Genomic DNA, 21,632 nt, shown 5'->3' on the forward strand with positions numbered 1-21,632 from the left:
TCCGGTAGTCCCCTCATAACCATCGCCATCATTAATCCATCGCTCGGTGCTTCTCCTGCACTTTTGAGCGCCGTGATGATCTGCTCCGCCCTGATGACGTATTCAGTCACCGTCTCTGTGTTAGCTTTCTTCAGCGCGGTCAATGTTATATACAGGGATACAATCCGGGGCCTACCTCTGCCGATGTAGTGTTCTCTTAACACTTTCAGACTCTCTCAGCCTTTGTCCTTTGTGTCCCGGAATATCAGCCCCAAGCTCGTGTTGTCTAGGAGTGGTGCTAGCTCGCAGAATGCATCGGCGTTCAGCTTAGTATCCAGGGCTCGTGCGGCCTCCGTTATTTCTCCCGTGAGGCTCGTCAAAATTGTCTCTTTCAGCCCCACTCCGTGCATACAGCACAACATCCGCTCTTCCCAGAGCTCGTATTCTTCTGCCCTTCCGTCAAACGTGGGCCACTTGCTTCTGCCTCTGGTCGCCATCTTTCTATTGTAGCTTAGCTTAGCTGCCCGTTAGCTTAGCTTTAGCGTCCCGCGGTTTTCCCGCCGCTAAACTAGCCTAAACTCAGCTAACTAGCTATCGTTATTTCGCTCTTCCGTGATCTGGGCCCATAACCTGTTGACAGAGTCACATGTATAGCAATAAACTGGTCATGACGACGAGGTATTCTTTAGCCTTAACTGGCGTGGTTTATTTTGATATGTGCATTGCACCACTTGACCTGCTCTCCATGAGAGCTAGAGAGAGAGAGAGATAGAAGGGGAGGGAACAATCCCTTATATCTGATACCTGACGTCAGCTACAATAGCTGCGCCTCCTTGCGCCGATAGCGCCCTCTTACTGTGGAACAGTTATAGTGCAGTTACATGCAGACATATTAATACTTAAACTTAACATCCACAATGACTACTTTTACTGTCGCTACTTTAACTATATTTTGATGATAATACTTTTCTACTTTTACTTGAGGAACATTTTGAATGCAGAACTTTTACTGTAACAGAGTATTCCTACACTCTGGTACTTCTACTTTTACTCAAGTACAAGATCTGAGTAGGCTACTTCTACTTTTACTCAAGTACAAGACCTGAGTACTTCTACTTTTACTCTAGTACAAGATCTGTGTGCTTCTACTTTTACTCAAGTACAAGACCTGAGTGCTTCTACTTTTACTCAAGTACAAGATCTGAGTACTTCTACTTTTACTCTAGTACAAGATCTGTGTGCTTCTACTTTTACTCTAGTACAAGATCTGAGTACTTCTACTTTTATTCTAGTACAAGATCTGAGTGCTTCTACTTTTACTCAAGTACAATATATTTATACTTATACCACCTCTGTTTATAGCCTATGAAAAAAACTAGAAATAGAAGGCTAAAGCTAACGTTAGCAGATAGTGACAATGTATGCTAGCTAGCTAGCTCAACGATTCCTTAAATAATATTGCCACATAAAAACTTTTCAGTTCACATCACGCTCTGCCGCTCCGACAGGGAGCTCTGCTCTGAACACCTGAACGGCCCGTTCTAACAGCTGTTCACCAGCGGTTCAGTCTGTGACACTGTGAGTCCGGACGCGCAGTTAATATTAACGAACGCACCCGTAGGTAATGTAGCTGCTGAAGCTAGACCATCATTTCGGAGCAGCAGAGCCTTATTATACATCCATGAGCAGAGCCGACAGGTAGGAAGACTCGAGCACACAGCTCGCACTTCATTATAATATATCAAAAAAGAACACCATGCGTGTCATGATGGCACATAACAGCTCACGGCCACAGATTACTCCGGGTCCCAGACCCCCCTATACCCCAAACATATTTTTATTGCAGATCTACATGAATCACACAAACGACCTATTTTGGATTCAAAACGGCGAATTTCGCCGAAAGGTGACAAGTTTGCATCACTGTATTAACTTGTGCGCACGAGTTAATAAAGCGTGGCCACGTTTTAAATACAACGAGGCCACGCTTTATTAACTTGTTAAAAGCGTTACATTACAGAATTCTGGCAGTGCACGTCATTCATTCGAGCCACCACACACTTGTCAATGGTTGTAGCTATGGATAGAGACGCTTTAATTAAGCTTTATTTTGGACTTGGGATGAGTTATCAAGACATCCTGACAACACTTGCTTTGCAAGGGATAATTGTTAGTAAAAGTACATTAAGGAGAATATTGAGAGCGTGTGGATTAAATCGTCGGAAATATGCTGATTTGGAAGTTGCTATCGACTATATAGTTGGTCAATTGGGAGGCCCTGGACAACTTCATGGATATCGCTGGATGTATGCAAAGCTTTTGGAGCCAGGTATCCGCATCCGGAAAGAAGACGTGAGGATCTTTCTTTCTCTGCTCGACCCAGTCAACTCTCAAGCTCGCCTGAAAAGACGTCTCAGCCGGAGAAAGTATTTTTCACAAGGGCCTAATTTCATATGGCACGTAGATGGGACAAACTCAAGCACTATGGAATATGCATTAATGGATGCATAGACGGATATTCCCGTCGGATTATCTGGCTAAAAGCAGCTTTCACCAACACCGACCCAAAAGTAATTGGAAGCTACTTTGTCAAAGCAATAGAGGATGTTACCCAAGGCTTTTACGCACTGACATGGGCACAGAGAATGTTCTACTACGAGACATCCAACAGTTTTTACGGCGAAACGATGAAGATGACAGAGCAGGAGAAAGGAGTTATATAACAGGAGCTAGCAACACAAATCAGAGAATAGAGAGCTGGTGGGGAGTGATGAGAAAAGAAGGGGTTCAATACTGGATTCAGCAACAGGGAGAACTCAAGGATGAAGGGCTCTTCACCAGTAATTTTCTGGACAAAGCACTTGTGCTTCATGGCAATCGTTCAAGTAAAACAATATCACGTTGATCTGACAATTGTTAGCTGCAGTTAAACAGAGACCATAACCATGTAAATTATACAAATATCGGGAAATAGTTAAAGTAGGGCACAGACTTAAAAACCACAGGATTTATTATGAGAGTCAATCATGTTGTATGCATCTGTAACCGCGGCCGCGCACACGGCCTAAAGTTTAGCTGTTCTACTGATCAAATTTGCCCTTTAACTCAAATTGATCAAACAGCAAAAACTACACAGATTCAATTTAAAGAAACACGATACAGTTGGTAGTCAACCAAAAGGCTTAAGACAAGGATTTTCTCCCAAGAGTATGACATTTATTATCAATATCAAACACATTTACAAACAATACTTTATCCAGTAAAAATAATAACAATTTATTATGTATTCATCTACTATGCTATTTAAAATGGTATAAAAACCTACTAAAATGAGCGCAGACAGTTACTGTTGGGAGGGAATCTAAATATTAGGCTATTCACCACCACTCACACGTGTACTTCACTGCCCCTTAAAGAGCAACTTCCAGGTTAAAGACACCTGTGAATAAATGTGTAGGAAAATGATGAATACACTAGATTTTCCCAAAAATATACAGAAATATACACTACAGTGACATCTGGCGTCGTTTTTGTAAGAAATGTTCACTTCCGCATAAAAAAGCCTCGGCACGTGACCTCCCGCGTGTGACGTAACACGGGGGACACAAGGGGGAGAGCGGCCGGTGTAACGTATTAATAAACATGGATCCCAATGCTAGTTTCGACACAGGAGACACAGAAGAAGTTGAACATGAATATTCGAATGCATATGACGGACCACAACCTTATAATTATGAGCCTGCTAGGCGTCCAAAAGAACAGGAGCAGCCAAGGATTAGAATAAATAACGGCCATCGGAGACAAATTGAGCTGTGGTGTGAGGAGAACCAGTGGAGAACTGGGCAGCTATCTTGGTGAGTGACCGGCGTTAGCTACAGAATGTTAGCTAACGTCACATCACAACATTGTAAAGTTAGCTATCATATATCAGGCTATAACTAAAGTAGCATTGATAATATAGTAACGTTACTGGCAGGACTGTTGATACTGATCCATAACAGAAAGTTATCAGTCGTATCTCGCGTCACCTAATGCAACTCCACACTACGGTGCTGTGTACCGGAGGAGAGACGCGAGATACGGCTGATACTTGACGATCTGGCGGAGAAAGGTTGTGGAGCCTCCGTTGATATGTCGTTGTAAATGGCTTGATGGAAAGCAGGTGTGTAGTCGGGGAGGGTGCACAGCTGATTGCAGCATGTGAGTGGAGGTTGAGCCGGGAGCCAGGAGTGACAGCCACCACACACACACAAACAACACAGACAGGGGGAAACAAACAAACACAAAGGTGACGGCTGGAGCAGTACAGCCACCACAGCGTTACCTAATGCAACTCCACACTATGTCTTATGGTGCCGTGTACCGGAGGGGAGAGAGAGAGAGCAGCGAAGGGGGGGGGGGGAGAGAGAAGTACTACGGTTTCCTGATAAAGCTGTGGAGAGTATGTGCTGCAGGGAGGTGGATTCACAACGCACCCAGGAACGAACGCTAGCTCCGGTCCTTTTTACTGTGGACTCGATGTCCTGACAGGCTGGTATTTGTGCAACCTGCACAAACACAATACTGCACCATGATTACAAATGGTGAAATACAATGTAAAACTACAGAAAAATACCAGCTCCTTAAAACACAACCACTCTACTCAACGCAACTCTACTATACCTGCGGTCAGAGAGCGGAGATGTGTCCCCTGTGTGATGTAACATGACGCGTTTGACGTATGACCTTAAAAAAAAGCAGTTTTTAAGAGCAGAGCATAAAATTGCTCCTTTCCCTCTGAATTCCTGCCCTTATGTCTCGTAAAACATATCAAATCCTTCAATCACTTTTTTAATTGTAATTTTCAAGCAAGTTTAAGCATAAATGTAGAAAAAATAAAAACCTGCAAGATGCTCTTTAAGTGTGTGTGTGTGTTTAGTTAATCTTACACCTTTCTTAATTTATCACTTTCTTTTCAGTTGCTGTGTCTGTACAGGGCATGTGTGATTTGATTTAAAGGGCAAATTTGATCAGTAGAACAGCTAAACTTTAGGCCGTGTGCGCGGCCGCGGTTACACACCCATCCACATACTTTTACGCACTGATAGGCAGCAATGATCTGCGAAATACACCCACTGTAGAACAACCTTTAAAATCAACCTGACATAAATTAATCATCAAGATGAACCTACGTTGAACACACAGTCTGCCCAACATTCGTAACGAGTCACACAACAGTTTTACGAAAAACCGCACTACGTTTTCTGACAACTTGCCAAACAATCATAGCCTGCCAATGTCCAATGTTAATGCCTAGACATGATTAACTTATATATAAATAGGCTATAAAGACATTGGCAAACATTTTTGATAACGTATATTTACAGCTGGCATAGCTTTTTTATTTAGGGGATAGCTAACGGTGTTGTTGAATGAGTTGTGTGAGTCTTTATGCACTCGAGACACGGCAGGCAAAAACATCGTTTTTCATGCCCATGTCAATTTTGAGATTTTGTGCTATTTTGATTCAATAAGATGTTTTCTTTCAGGCTTTTGGAAGGAAAACGTACAAAATACACATTTAGGTGTTTATTTTACTATAGTTTGTCTATTTCCGTCGGTAGATTTCTCCTAAATTCACCAAAAGTTAGCAATCTAACGTAACATAAAGTGCCGTGACCGCTGTTTGCTCCATGTCATGACAGGTACCGTTGGAAAGCTCAGGTTCTCCTGCACAATCTCATCGGATCCAAATATGGTCATTTCCTTTGTATCAGCAACCAATCGTGAAAGTACAAAGGGGTCATCTGACCAAAGAACGGAATCTTATTGGCTGGTGTCAATTTCTGACAACGTGATTCGTTCAGATGCGTCACGTGGTGCGCCATGACACTTACTTGTTTATATTTGCGCTGAAAATTTAAATCTCAAAATGCCGAAACATCCGCGAAAAAATCGTTCAAAGAGAAGAGGACAACAATTGTCACTTGCACGTAGCAAGGTAGAAGACAAAACAAATGACCCCGAACCTGAAAAACCTTCACTTAGTGCGTCAAAGCGCAAGCTGTCACCCAAAGAGCAGGAGGGTTTAGATAGCGCCACACAGCAGTGGCTGATAATACATGTAGCGCGGCTGAATGAACTGCTCAGTGGGTTGATTTGCCCAAATTGCGCAGGGACAGGGCTCAAAGTTAACATCGATCCGCAAAACCATGGTTTCTGTAGCAGCTTAATTTTAGAGTGCAGTCTGTGTGATGGTGGGTACCGCAAAAGTGTGTACACATCTACACGTCTTCAAGACGAAACCAGGAAGGATGTTGCTTTTGATGTGAATGTGAGAATGGTGCTCTTAGCGCACGAGTTAGGCTTGGGCTATGCAGCTCTGAAGAAAATAAGCAAAGTGTTGGGGATTCCTGCACTTCATCTCAAAACCTATCAGAGACATGACAAGAGAGTGACAGGTATAGAAACAGGATTGAGACCAAGAAAACTTGAACTATTGAATTCAGAGTATAACTTATCAGGACATTCAGTTGACTTATTTTTTTCTCTTATTAGTGGCAGAAATAGAGAGAGGCCTGGAGTCACTTCACAGGACAAGGGAGCAGGTCAGGCAGGCTTATGCAGATGTGGACCCAGATGTTGCAGAGTTGCTGAGGGAGGATGCAGAGGCAGTTATAAACATCAGCGTGTCATTTGATGGCACATGGCAAAAGCGAGGCTTCACATCCCATTATGGGATCGGTGTGTGCATTGACATCCTTACTGGATTGGTGATAGACTATGAAATCCTATCATCCTATTGCCATGCTTGTGCTCTAAAGGGAAATGCCAAGCAAGAGCAAAAGATTACAGAAGAGGAGTATGACAGTTGGCGACAGACACATAGTGATTGTGCAAGAAACTTTGCAGGGTCAAGCAAGGCAATGGAGCAGCAGTCAGCCAAGAGGATGTGGGCCAGGTCTGTGAATCGCCACCAGGTGCGGTACACAGAGATGTTGTCAGATGGGGATAGCGCAGCATTTAGGGAGGTGGTTGCACTGAACCCATACCCTGGGCCTGAAGTGGTGAAATTAGAGTGCATTAATCATGCCCACAAGCAAATGGGTACAGCACTCAGAAAAATGAGTTCACAGAAAAAGTTAGGAGGGAAGGGTGTAGGGAAGCTGACTGCAAAGAAATGCAAAACTTTGCAAAATTATTACAGGGGGGCAATTCTCAACAACCAGGGTTCAATCGATAAAATGAAGGGAGAAATATGGGCAGGTCTCCTCCACGGCATGTCTACTGATGACAGCCCCTTACACACCAGGTGCAATCCCTCCTGGTGTTGGTATAGGAAAGCAGAGGATAATGGGGAAACACCTGGTAGCCACAAAGAACATGCTGGAAACTTTTTAAAGCGAGAGGTGGGGGAGAAGCTTATCCCTGTGTACCACCGCATGTCAAGTGACAGCCTGCTCCAGAGAATGCAGCATGGAGGTACTCAAAATGCCAATGAGTGCCTCAACTCTGTGATATGGGCGCGGTGTCCAAAACGGTCTTTGTGTGGAAAAGCAGGGTTGAGGCAGTTGCAAGTATGGCCATCTCCACCTTTAATAAAGGTGCCTCTGCCATGCTGGCTGTTATGGAGAAGTTGTGGCTCCAGAGCACAGCTGTTACTGTCAGCGCAATGAGACAAAGTGATTTGCTGAGAATTTCAAAAGCTGAGGCCATTACATCTGCTAGTTTGAAATATAGGCGCAAGAGTCTAAGCACAGCAAAAAAGGTGAAAAGACATCAGCAGGAGATGCAGGAGGGGCCTACTTATGGAGCAGGCATGGACTAGGGTGGCAGTTCTGCAGTGCGTGTGTTACTGTGGTCGTAGTGTGTGTGTGTTACTGTGGTTTTGTTCATCAGGTACATACTGTGTTACTCAGTTTTCAGTTGTATTGTGTTTTATATGTTCTATATTGTTGTTGTTGTAAGTATTAGATTAGATATTGTGTCTGAAAATAGTGTCTTCCAATAAAAAAAATATGGAATTTGACAATACATATCTTTAAAGGTCGTTTTCTCAAAATGAGCTTTTTCTCCTACTCTGAGCACAAAATGTCCACTTCAGTAGCACGTAGACACACCAAACCTTCCAGTTATATTCCTATCCATATTCTGAAGGCTTTTACAGAAGGGTTTGTTCATTTATCATTCATAGCCTGAATTATATAACATTTTATACCTAAAAACATGGCGAAAATTGATATTTTAGGGCTGTTGACAGTATTTTCTGATTTATTTAGTGATAAAAAGAGATATAAAAAATCCCTTCTGTAAAAGCCTTCAATTCTAATATGACAACAAAATGAAACAAGAATTTTGAACCTGGCTTTATCCAATAAAAAAAATTCGTTTCCTGAAATGTGTTAAAATATGCGCATATTTAATGAGATTATGGCTAATTTGCATATTTAAACATGCTATTTCTGAAAACTTGTAATACAAAAAACAATTGCCTTATTGTAAGTAATTAACTGGAGAAATTTCTAGCTGATATCTTTAAGTTAAAAAAATTACCCTATTCACCTGTAGTGTCTCGCCTTACGTAGGCCTACTTGTATGCATGTGTACCTATTCATTTAACGTAGGCTTTATTATGATGAAGGAATTGACTCAAAGTTATGTTATGTATAGTTTAGTTGTGCTTAATTGTCAGTGTACACTTGATAGCTGCATGCATAATGAATGCGTTAGAATGTGTTTGCGCTAAAAATGCCTCACACAATTTCAATCAGGAGAGACGTGATGTATGGAATACATGTTTATTATCGGGTCACATTATATAAATGAAACATAATGATGACAGTTTATAACAAGTGAATGAAATGGTGTTTGGCGATTAGGCCCAGGTTTTGTAGGATGTCATTCGGGAAGGGAAGAACCGTTTCCGATGAACCCCCCCGGGTCTAGACACTGGTGGTGGTGATAAGTGGTTAGGTCCGGTTGGAAGGGAGAAGGTTGGGCTTGGCCCTGAGTTGGAAGCAGGAGGCGAAGGGGTGGAGGAGGGTTGCGCGTTGACACCTGGAAGACAGCTGATGGAAAAGGGGAGAGCATATATAGAGGGATTAACAGGTGCGATGATTAGGCTTGTGAACGGAGGGAAGAGATAGGTTAGCTGAGGAGTGGCGCTCCCTATCATTTAGTGAAGGGAGCGAGTATTGCCATGACGCACAATACAAAGTGATAGGTCTTCCTGCCTGAACTTGCGCTGAGCTTCATTTCAATCAGGAGAGACGTGATGTATGGAATACATGTTTATTATCGGGTCACATTATATAAATGAAACATAATGATGACAGTTTATAACAAGTGAATGAAATGGTGTTTGGCGATTAGGCCCAGGTTTTGTAGGATGTCATTCGGGAAGGGAAGAACCGTTTCCGATGAACCCCCAAAAGAAGTGAAAGTATGAAGTACTGAACGTGATGAAATCTTACCTTGTGGGATGCAGTGGAAATCTATGGATGAAATGAGAGGTTAATACATGTGGGGATTTAGACGTACTGATGCCTCCTAGGCATCCTCCCTGGACGTACAGGGCTTCCTGGACGTACAGGGCATCCTGGACATACAGGGCGTCCTGGACATACAGGGCTTCCCGGACGTACGGGGCGTCCCGGACATACGGGGCGTCCCGGACATACGGGGCTTCCCGGACGTACGGGGCATCCCGGACGAACGGGGCATCCTGGACGTACAGGGCATCCCGGACGTACGGGGCAGCCTGACTTCGCAGGGAGACATTTTATACAGACCCGAAGGTTACGACCTGGACGTACAGGCTTAGACATGCAAGGATAAACATGAGCCGCAGGGCGAATATACGTGCTGACATGCTAAGAACCACCACCAGTTATATGCATACTTACCAATTTGAAGGTTGGAGAGACCTTTGGATAGCCAGCACGGCACTGGGGTTCGGACAAATGTAGGATGAGAAGCGGTTGTTGTAGGGAAGAGGAACAATTACCTTGGTTGCGGCAGGTTTGCTGCACCTATCCTGAACGAGCCCTGAAATGCTCTTAAGACACCACCACCAGTTATATGCATGTTTACCAGAGGTAAGCTGGAGAGATCTTGGATAGCCGGCACGAGCCGATGCCCGGCGAAGAGGGAGATGTAGACAATGTAATGCGGCTGTTAGCTTGAGTACAATGATGCATGAATATCATACCCTGCTTAACATAAGCCATGTGAGCATGAAACCAAATATATGAGTGCAATATGAGCAGCATGAAATAATATTTGCTTAGGTAAATGCTGAGACATGACCCATGATATAGACAGGGCTCAACGCTAACTTTTAAAAGTGGTTGCCAGGCTGGCAACCAGGCATCCGCTTTTGGTTGCCAACTGAAAATACGGTTGCCCTTTTTTTTTTGATACCTTATATTTTAAATAATTAAGATGCTATACAGTTATACATCAACTTAATAATGAACATGTGACACAAGAATGTTCAAATGCTTTACAATAAGTAATTAACGCACTTATTTGAACCTAAGTGGAAGTAAACTTGTCCACCCTCAATTGCTGGTATACAAAATACCAGTAGTGCTGCTGTTGTTCTGTCTTCATAGATCCCTCACAAATGAATTGAGCAAGTCACCAGTTTCTTGATCATCCGTTGTCTCCCTTTCAAATGTGGGTTTTCTTGACCTTTGTGCTGACCCCCACCATAGACCCGTTGGCCCTTCAGCATTGAAGTCTTGGATTGGCCAGACTAATACATTTCTAATGTTAAATAAATGAAAACCATTCACAGTTAAACATTTGATATTAATTAGATGCTGTAAATTACCTTTAATATGTCTAACTATATTTAAAATGTGTTACCTTTTTATAGAAGTGATTATAATTTAATGCAACCATTTTCTATGGTAAAGTTTCGTTTTGCACTTTTATTTTGGTAGTAATAAGATCGGGACTCTTATTTTGAAGGAACTTTTACCGGAAGTGTATGGAAAACATTCCTCTTTGTTTTTCGTTCGGGTTTTACCTTACGCTCCATCAGTTGAATCACTTTGAACATTCATTGGAGAAGTTGAGGTGTTTGCTGAACTTTTTATCACACAGTCAAGCAACTTATTTTTGCTTCGCCATTTTGTTGTAAAACAAACACACGGCGCACCGCGCACGCGAGTAAACGTGCATCGCTTTCTGGCTGCGTAATCACGCCAATGCACGTGCAATTTAAGTATCAGGTTCCGACTGGTCACAACAATTAAATATCACTCTTAAAAACGAATATGAACATTTATCTATTTTGGGGTGCACGTTTTGCTGTCCTTATTTCTTATGTTAAAAACTGGTTGCCACTGATGGCAACCAAAGTCCAAGAAGTGGTTGACATTTTTCAAATGGTTGCCAATGGCAACCTGGCAACCGTTACTGTCGAGCCCTGGTATAGGACTAGCTTAATTAGCAGTTTAATTACGCCACGGTGAGACGTAGATCTGATGTGCTGGTTGGCTGATTAGACTGTCTTCTATCCTCTTACATGAGCTTCTATTTCTCCCTGAAAGAAACCCCCCAAAACCACGGATGGGCAGCATCCGTGGCTGTGTTGAAGCTTGAGACAGCGGTACTTACTGAGCATTGTGACGGGTAGTAGTTACCCGAACTGCATAACTCCATTCTGTAACGCGTTACACCCGTTACGTATTGCGCCGAGGCTTCGGAGCGTGTGTCGAGTAATCCCCGAATCTTTTTGTGAAGCATGTATCGAGGCTTGTATCGTTTCGGGCCAGTGACGTCATCGATGACGAACGAACCTCGCTGCCTGTCGATACCACGTGACTGCTTCGGGAAGCGATTCGGATCATTTGAACCGTTGAGCCACAACGCTCATAATACCCATGGATGTATAACAAGAACCATATTACCCCTCCTGTACCCGGGTCCGCTGGTGACACGATGGAATTAAAAGAGATCAGACCCTCACTTATATAGAGGTCGGTAAAATGCAGTGTTGTGCTAGTTACTGAAAACCAGTAACTAGTTACATTACTAGTTACTTCATTTCAAAAGTAACGCAGTTACTTTACCGGTTACTTACGCCCAAAAGTAATGCGTTACTTTGAAAAGTAACGTTTTAGTTACTTGAAAAAAGGGCTCCCAAAAAAGAAAAGCTCCCATTAATGCCCTTATAGCCTTCATTTAATTACTGTTATTGCATTGGAGAATAATACAATCTGTTGATCAACTTGACATGCATTTGCATCACTGAACTCTGCTAAGCAATGTGGTCTATACAAAAACAAAGATATGTTTCAAAGTGCCAATTTATCGTCGTCAGAGAGCGATTCCGGTTGATACATGGCAAAGGCTTTCACAAAGTTAGAGCCGTTATCAGTAACCGTGGAGGTAACTTTTGTTGACACTCCATACAAAGAGTGAATGTGGTCAATCTCACTAGCAATAAGATCGTACGTGTGCCTACCCTTTATCCTTTTACAGGCCAACGCAGCTTTCTGGCGTTGTAAAGTGGTGGGGTTTATCCAGTGAGATGTTATCCCGAGGAAGCTTCTGTTGTGGACAGACCAAATGTCTGCGGTGGTCGAGATGTATTCCAGCCCCTCAAATGTTTTCTTTAGCTCGCTATCCTTTTTGGTATATTCTTTCTCCAGGTAGTTGGAAAACGTTTTGCGTCCCATATGCCGTGTGCCTCCCGGACATGGTATCATGCTTACTAGCTCCCTGAAAGCGGGTGACTCCACTGTAGAAATAGCCTGCACGTGTTCAACAACATACCGTGCAATGGCTTTATCCACTTTCACCTGACTAGCAGTCCCTCGGTTGAAATCCAGCCGCTGTTGCTTGGGTGGAGGTGGAGGTGAGGTGGCGTCGGATAGCTCTGGGTCTGTGCTCTTAACTAATAGCTTCGTCCCAGCATGTTGTTTTTGCAGATGTTTTAACAGATTGGAATTGCTGTTTTGAGCAGTAGATAGGATCTTTGACCCGCCAAGACACAACTTACACTTAACTAACACATTATTTTCTTTATGCTCGAGAAAAGTAAAATAGTGAGCATATCTCCATGCGGAGAAACTCGACTTGTGCTCCGCCGTCGCCATGATAGTATTCTTAGTAGGCTAACTAAACACAAACACGCCCACAAAGCGTCTCCGCATGTGACACAGGAAGTATCTAAGTACATTTACTCAAGTACTGTACGTACAGTTCTCATCTCTGTTCGCCTCGCTGTTGGCGCCGCTCACCAACGTCTGGGAGCCGAGACTATATAAAAAAAATAACGGAGTAACGCACCATGTAGTAACGGTAACTGAGCTACTGAATTTAAAAAATAACGCGTTAGAGTACTAGTTACTGCCCAAAATAACGGCGTTACAGTAACGCGTTACTTTGTAACGTGTAAGTCCCAACACTGGTAAAATGTCATAAGTATAAATAGATACAAGCATAAATAAATGTAGGAATAAAACATGAATAAATAAATGAATAAATGCAGATTAGATATATCCAGTGTTTTTGGGTAGATTCCGCGTGTGGGCTGTGGCTCGCTGGAAAGCAGCCGACCCACGACCGCAGGGTTTGCTTATAGAAGCTACAGCTAAATGAGATAATGCAGTTAATAAATGTATTCCTGATATGGTTTAGCCTTCTCAGGCTACAACGTGGTTAAGTTTATGAATAATATTAAGGAATACGAATCCCTCTTTGCAATGTTTACCAGCCTCCTATAGGCTTTTCAATCACAATCGTTCAACTGGAATGAAAACAATATTGTTAACATGAAAATAGGATTTTATGTCCGTTGTTTAGAGTTATTCTAAGGCTTTACTCATTGGGAACTCGGTATGAGATAGAGCGCAACTGTTGAGATTTCCAATTTGCCTGTTTTACACGCTTTGACCAACAGGGGGTTTATGTTCAAATGAAGCCCATGATGAAGCCTCATGAGATGAACCCTTTGCGAACCAATCGGCTGGACAGCTTCAAAGCTTCATAAGGCTTCATCTCGCCATCACTACCTGCTTGCCACCTAAGACGCACTTAGAGACCAGTACTGTTACTGAGCCGGAAGGAGAAGTAGCTTCGATGAGATGTAGCTTGAGCCCTGCCTGCCTGCAAGAGGGGTTGTGGTTGAAGCCGGAAGTGGGTGAAGCTTCGCAAGCGATGAGGGCGTGAAGGCCGGAAGCGCCGCATTTGAGCGGCCCTGATGCCAGTGATGCCCTCTCGAGAGACTGAAGGCGTGTGTCAATTGTTTGCATGAAGTAGCCCATTTCCATTAAGCCGGAGGAACTTCCGTGGAGCTCAGTATCCTTGTCTTTTTCTTCCGCATCCGGGTTTGCGGGGTGGCCGGCTAGAACCGCTAGCTAACTGGGGAACGCCCCCTGTAGCTTAATCCGCAAGACTGCGGAGCTGATGAATAAATACCCGGAGCTGGGACGAAGCCCTGCTGCTGTTTGCGCGTTGACACCTGGAAGACAGCTGATGGAAAAGGGGAGAGCATATATAGAGGGATTAACAGGTGCGATGATTAGGCTTGTGAACGGAGGGAAGTGATAGGTTAGCTGAGGAGTGGCGCTCCCTATCATTTAGTGAAGGGAGCGAGTATTGCCATGACGCGCAATACAAAGTGATAGGTCTTCCTGCCTGAACTTGCGCTGAGCTTCATTACACCTGTGATTTTGAAGAATGTACCGTGATGTAACCCATAACGCCAATCATCTGTTAATACGGCTCTATTATAGCGATCAATTTGTGCTTGATATCTACATATTTTATTTATCAGATCGCGTACAGCATGCCGTGAGGTTCAAATCTAATAATCTCTTACCAACGTGCAACAAAAAGCCCTGCCCATTGTTCTGAAATAACGGAGCTATGCTTGAATGATGTGTGTGCAGTGGGCAACGAGAGTATAAGATGTTTTTTGCTATTATTCCATATGGTACATACAATTTATCCCCCTTTCCATTTCTTTTTGCAGGAGGACTTGAATGAGATAAGACACGTTTGGAACGCACATCGCATCAGGCCCTCTACAAACGCCAATGTCCCCGCAGGAATACCTAATATCATGTATACGGAACCTCATTTGTGGGGTGCAGATGACCTTCTTGTTCCATTCAGTGAAGACTTACCCATTTGCAAAGAGAGCTGCAAGTTCCTAACTTCAGTTCCATGTGACGAGGACATGTTTGATTTGTGCACAATCATAATGGAAGAATCAGGCATGGGGTTCCCAATGAGTAGGTCACAAGCACTTGACTTATATCTATCATTGAGGGATATCATTCACCCACAAGTATTTGAGGAGGCGACTGCATGAATGTTGCAGTTTCCTTTCTGCTATTGGTGGAAGAAGTATCAGATCCATTACTGAAGTAAAAACCCTACCAAACTGTGGAAATACTCCACTAAATCCTACATTTAAAACCTTACATAATTAAAAGTATTTCAGTATTATCAGCAAAATGTAAATAACAGTATGAAAAGTAAAAGTAGTCACTGTGCAGTAAAATGCTCCCTGTCAGTGTTTTATTATTATATATGATGTTTCTGGATTAATATTACTGCTGAATTAATGTTGCATTTTACTGCTGTTTAAGACTGCTAATTTTGACTCCTTTATATACTTTTGGATAGTTTAGGATATACACATTTATATGTATGTATATATGGTAAATGTATCCAGCAATGTGTGACATGTATTGTAAACATTAATTCACCTTTGATATTTCATGTAAAGTCATATACAGTGAACAGAAAATGTATCTTACTTTAATGATACATCTTTATTCCATGTGCTTCACATAATAATCGTCTTTTATTGTGTGGAACAAACAAACAAAGACATTGATCATTACTGACCTTGCAGTGAAGGAGTATTTGATAACAATGTAACAATGTTACATGATTGAAAAATTAAAATAACAAAACCAACACAAATACAAAAGGGAGTGCTTTTTTATGCATCTTATTTTAACATTAAGCCCTACTTAGGCAAACCTGAATGTCACCAATAAACAGGCACTGACATAAGAACTTAAGTAAACGTAGAGGTTTTAAACTTTCCCCCATAAACTCTTATTAAATGTTTACCCTGGTCAAAATACATTCATGCTAAACGGAAAGACCAGATTATTCAAATGAATAGACTCTTAAAATAGGACCTGTGTACAACAGGAACAGGAACAACAATTAACACATTGGAGTAAAATATTCTATAAAAAAAAAAATCCTCCAATAGTTATTCTGCCCTTTGGAATCACTCTATTCCAAATCAACATGCAGATTTGAACAACAATCATATCAATGCAGTGCAAGGATTTTCAAATGAAGGCAAAACATAATATGCAAATCCCTAGCAATCAAACATAAATGCATATTTACTTAGCTCAGCTTATGTTTTTGCATACAGCTATCTAGTAGCTGTTGTGTACCTATTGAACACAATCATTGGCTCCTGTGTATCAGAAAATGTATCTTCTTTGATATCATAACTTCTACTGTGAATATGAGTAAAGATGTATTATCAAATGTGGAATGTTGTGTGAATTTGTGAGGTATTCAATCAGCACAAACAGGAAACTATTACATTCTTTCAGTAGGCAGTTCATTTCTGCTAAAGAACCATCACACAAACCACCACTACCGCCCCCCCCTCCCCCCCACCCACTACCACATTATCCATGCAGTTTCAAGTATCAATATAAGACATTTGTAATACCAATTTCTAAGAAAATAGTATGCTTAAGTACTGCCTTCAGTACTTTAAACAGCATTTCAATACCAAATCACTTGAGTCTATAGTGAAAACATCCCACATTTATGTAAACAGTCACACCCACAGTCCTTCACTTTTCTCTATCAATTAAAGTTTCAAAGTGCATATATAAACGTAGCGCCTAGCTAAGAAAATGTTAAATGCTGAAAGAAAGCCTTTTGCACCTTGAACATTATCTCCTGTCTTTAAATGTTCATTTCAAAACCATAACTGCAGTAGAAATTGTGGGTGCAACCTATAGACACTATATCCTTCTTGTCTAGATGATATCCATCACCCATACAGAGCTTGTAAGTACACTATTAAAATCACTGCGGAGGTCTGGATAATTGTGGTACCCTACAGGTAGTTTTAAAAGGCAGCCACATGTGTGAGATTGTGGTCTTCGCTCGAAGTTCGAGGTTTCGATGAATTGTATCTTAATAGTTTGTTCCATTCAATCGGAACCAGTGCAGAAGCGGAGGAAAAGCTGAAGGGTGCTCAGATCAACTTCACCTACATATCTCTTCAGGTAGCGGGCAAACTGCAGTCTGGGGTGGAGTCATCTCATCTGGGAACTGAAGGAGCTCCTTCACTGCTTTTCCAGTTGGTGTTTTCTGCTCTATAACATGATGCAGGGCATCTTGTGGCAACACACTTGCTAAGTGCACCACAATGGGACGCCAACACTTGATTACATACATTGGTGCCTGTATGAGAGCCTTGTGTCCCATCTGTGAAAGCAGTGTGATCAGATTGTCCTTGGTAGGAACCTGCTGGCACTCATGTGCTTCAAGGGCATCAAACAGTGCATCAGCGTCAACAGAGTTGAAGTTTTCCAAAGCCTTAACAAGGACCTCTCTCTCCTGTTCAGACACGTACTGCAAAAAGGTGTCCTTTAAGCTACTGGTGGATGTGGCTTACAGTGCCTCTTCAAGGAATGGTGCTGCCAGTTTCACTGGGAAATAGAGAGCAATCCTCCACCCTACTACTAAGATTCTGGCAATTGCCTGCCACTCTTCAGACTGATAATCATGCCGAATAAAGGGAACTTTTACATTCCCTCCCAAGGTGCATCTTTCATAAAAGTCTGTACAAAATTCAGTTAAGCAGTCCCGGGTCACACCACTTCCCTCTCCTTCTTCAAGTTTACCATTGGGTAGACGCATCTTTATAAACACCTCAGTGTTTAAAATGTCTGGGTTTGTGAAGGCTTTGATAAGGTCAGTGAGACAATGCCCCCTCCTGATAATCAGTGTAACAGGAGCAGGTTCATCCATTGTCTGGTCATTCCATGGCTCTGTAACAGGAGCAGGTTGCAGTTCGCCCAATCCATGTGGTGGCTGGTCATTCCACGGCAGTGTTTCATCTAACTGCACACCATCATTTGCCATAGCCCCAATAATAATCTCAAGATCGATCTCTTGATGAACCATGTCATCGATCCCCTGTACATCAGTTGAATAATGTGGCTCACTTCCAGTAAGATCTACAACTGGGGTTGAGGTTAACTGCATCTCTGCCTCCTCTTCATCTGAGGACAGCTCAGCTTTTCTTATTTTTGTACGAAGGTACAATCTAAGGATTTTTACTCTGCTTTCTTCATACAAGTCATCCACAGTGCTATAGAACTGCTGATCTGTACCTGAAAAGATTCAATTGCAGTTGAATAATATGAGAGCTTTCTCTTTCGTTTTGAAAAACCATCTGGGAAAACAAGTTTTCAGCCATTTTTTTGATTTCCACTACTGTTTTGTCCTTGCTGATGATCAGGTGTCTTGTTCCTCCACCATTGATTGCCTTCACTTGTCTGTACCGTTTCTGCTTTCCATCGAAATCCATCCATCCAAGTTCAACCCGTCTCTCTTGCTTTTTAGCACTTGTATTTCCTGCCCATTGCTTTCTTTTTTGCGGGTACTGGTGCCTCTGTTGCAGCCTTGTGAGCATTGTGTCTTTCCTGCTCTTTGTGTCAAGCGATGAATTGTTATGCCGGCAGAAGGCAACAGTAGCTATTCTATCTCCAGCTTTAGGGATGTACTTTGCCAGGTCAGAATCCGTCATTACAGGTATTACTGATGCATCAATCTGGAGAAAAAAAGACAAAAACAATCGTTGGGAGCATGATTATAATTACATATTAATGTGCCGAAATAAATAATAGAATTATGAATGACTTGACTCTTAAAACCATTGAGCCACATTAGTTCAAATTTACTTTCTAATGGGAAAACTCTCCTAAATGTTCAACATCTTACCAATTTTATTTTTATTGCCACATTTCAATAATCTAAATAAGAATAATTACTCCCTATTGTATTGTAATAATGCACATATTGTGAGAGCCACCATGTGGTCAACTTGAGTATTAGCATTTCATTATAGTCATTGTATAGTATAGCTCTTTTTGCCTCGCAGTTCAACCCATGTTAGTTTATTAATAATTTCTGTTGTTCATTGTTGTTTTAAGGACGCAGCACAGACGTTTATTCGGAGCAACCTCAGTTAGCCATTCTTTCAACACACAAGATATGAATATAGATTTCACGTGATTCCCAGCTTAACTGAATTCCCAATATCACTATTCTAATCAATGACAATCAGCATAACAATCAACTGACTTCTCCCCACTCCTTTTTGGATGTGTAATTAGGTAGATCGTTTGTTTGTATATCATTTGTAAGTCAATAATATTTTTGTTTATCAATTTGATACTGCTTAAAAGTGGGGTAGGTCAGTTTGAGAAACCGGCTCGAGATACACTTTTTGTTATATTCCATGGAATGCTCTTAACATCCCGATAGCAATGAATATCGTAAGTGCTTTGACAAAAAATCCATACAAAAATGTCATCTGTGGAAGCCGTAGTACCGTAAAAAGCACGACCAATCATTTTAGCCGGCCCGGCTAAAATAACTGGGTAGCCTACCTGCCTGTCAGCCTTCCATCTGTGCAGAAACTTATCTCGTGCCCTCATTGGTCATGTGCGCGTTTGTGTGTGTTGGAGGAGGGGCTCTGTAAGGAAGTGGCAGATTTGTTCCGGCTGTGTATTTTCTAATTATAGCGCACTCGAGCTGGTTTCTCCAAAATTACCTACCCCACCTTTAAGTTTGTAAAGTGCATAATTATCTTGTTTCTTTTCATTTTTATTATAATTGTTTGTATTGTTGTTTTACCTGTTCAAAATAAATCAAATAAAAAGCAGTACACTTCAATGAAAGAAGTGAGAATAACAACACACATAAAGGGTACGGGTACATATTTACATATGGCATTTAAAGGCTTACCTTTTCATTTTCCAGCTTTTGGATAAATTCCTCAGAAATGTTCCACTTAATTAAGAAACCCCTCAGCTCAGCATCCATTGTTTCAACTGTCTACTCTAGAAAGAGGATTAAACAAAGTATAAATTGCAAACATTCACAACGTTTACGATTGCAAAGAACTGTGGATTTGTATGTTATGGTGACATTGTAAATCCATTGAAACACTTGATGTAATGATAGATGTTTATGCATAGTTACAATGCATATATGTTACTTACCACTAGGTGGCAGTATAACATCTATTGACATAGAAGTGAGTAGAACAAGATGTGAGTTGGTACTGGTTGTTGGCTAATAAAGTAGCTAGTGAAGCTAGTCTAAAGATTCAAGACGGTGTCTTATTTGTAACAAATAAGAACATTACACTTGATGCACAATCAAAAGTGTTTTCATCACTACATCCACAAACAGTCATTGGTTGAAAAACTAGTGTTGTTGACACCATTTATATCAGCTTATCCTAGCTGCTAGTGCTACAGGTATTAGATTGTTAAACTTAGCAAGTTGGCTATGTCGGTAGGCTGCTTAATAAATAGCCAGCACAACTAACAGGTAGATGGACAAATACAAAGTTAAGCTATTGGGAACTCCCTGCTGCGTAAAGTCATTCACAGAATCTGGTTGGTTAACATTAATACAAACCCCTGTAAGATGCAGCCAAGAGCGACCAGTAAGCAAACAGTCTCACGGTTAGGTTAACTTAGCCAACGTAATGCTTCTCAAAGAAGGTAGCAAACACATGTGTTGCTGTGAAATCAGGGCCGCCCCTCCCTACAGGCCAATCACGCTGGCTGCATGGGGCCCCGCCTTGCGCAGGGGGCCCCGCCCAGAGGGCCTCAGCTGCTTTGCGCAGTTCTCCACACACCCCCTGCTGATACGCGAGAGTGACCCCCTGATCCCACCGGAAGCGTCTGCGGCGTTTTTAGCGATCGCGGCCACTCTCGTCAATGGGTGCTATTCCACCAGATCCGCTGCGCCGCGCTGCGCCGCGGCTCGAAGCGTCCCAGAAGCTCCTCGGCGCAAGGAATTTCTAAAATATAGAATGAGTCCTATTTTTGACGCGGCGCAGCGCAGCGCAGGCAGGAAGTGGAACGTTCATCCGGCCCAGGCCCATCCAGGCCATGGCAGCTCTGAAATTTGTGGATTGTCTGGTCAGTTCAGGGCCCAGGAGAGACAGAAGTTCATCCATCTGCTCTGCACTCATCTGAAAATATTGGTGATGTCGTTGGCTGTCCAGCCTCAGCTCAACCACGAGGTGATGAAAATCACGTTGTTGTCTCCTTTGCTGGTTGAGTGGGTGCACCCAAAACGGGCTCCGACTCCCAGGGCCGGCCCTGACCAATTTGCTGCTCTAGGCAAGATTTTTGCTGGCGCCCCCCCCCCCCCCCAAAATGCAGACACTCATTATGACTCGCGCATGCATGCACGGTTGTGGCATGACCACCAAAACAGAAAGATATGGACACAAGATGTGTGCAAATGTATTTAGTATCCTATCCATCTGAACATGATTTAAGTGGGGGGGGACCTAACCTCCTCTAGGGGGCTCCGGGGGCATGCTCCCCCGGGAAGACCTTTTT

General features: G+C 42.4%; 1 protein-coding gene across 2 annotated transcripts in view; it reads left to right on the forward strand.

The window, feature by feature from the left end:
* Window positions 1–16,246, forward strand: part of LOC307015049 (uncharacterized protein) — a 34,297-nt gene extending 18,051 nt beyond the window's left edge. For both annotated transcript variants that reach the window (XR_013801394.1, XM_079643405.1), the window contains one exon: window positions 14,951–16,246. Coding sequence is in view for 1 of the 2 variants with exons in the window: in XM_079643405.1 (XP_079499531.1) it covers window positions 14,951–14,964 (14 nt within the window). In the remaining variant the exon portion in view is untranslated. The remainder of the gene's footprint in view (window positions 1–14,950) is intronic.
* The last annotated feature ends 5,386 nt before the right edge of the window (window positions 16,247–21,632 follow it).

Source organism: Notothenia rossii (genome assembly GCF_949606895.1).
Source record: "Notothenia rossii genome assembly, chromosome: 8".
NCBI classification, from domain to species: Eukaryota; Metazoa; Chordata; class Actinopteri; order Perciformes; family Nototheniidae; genus Notothenia; species Notothenia rossii.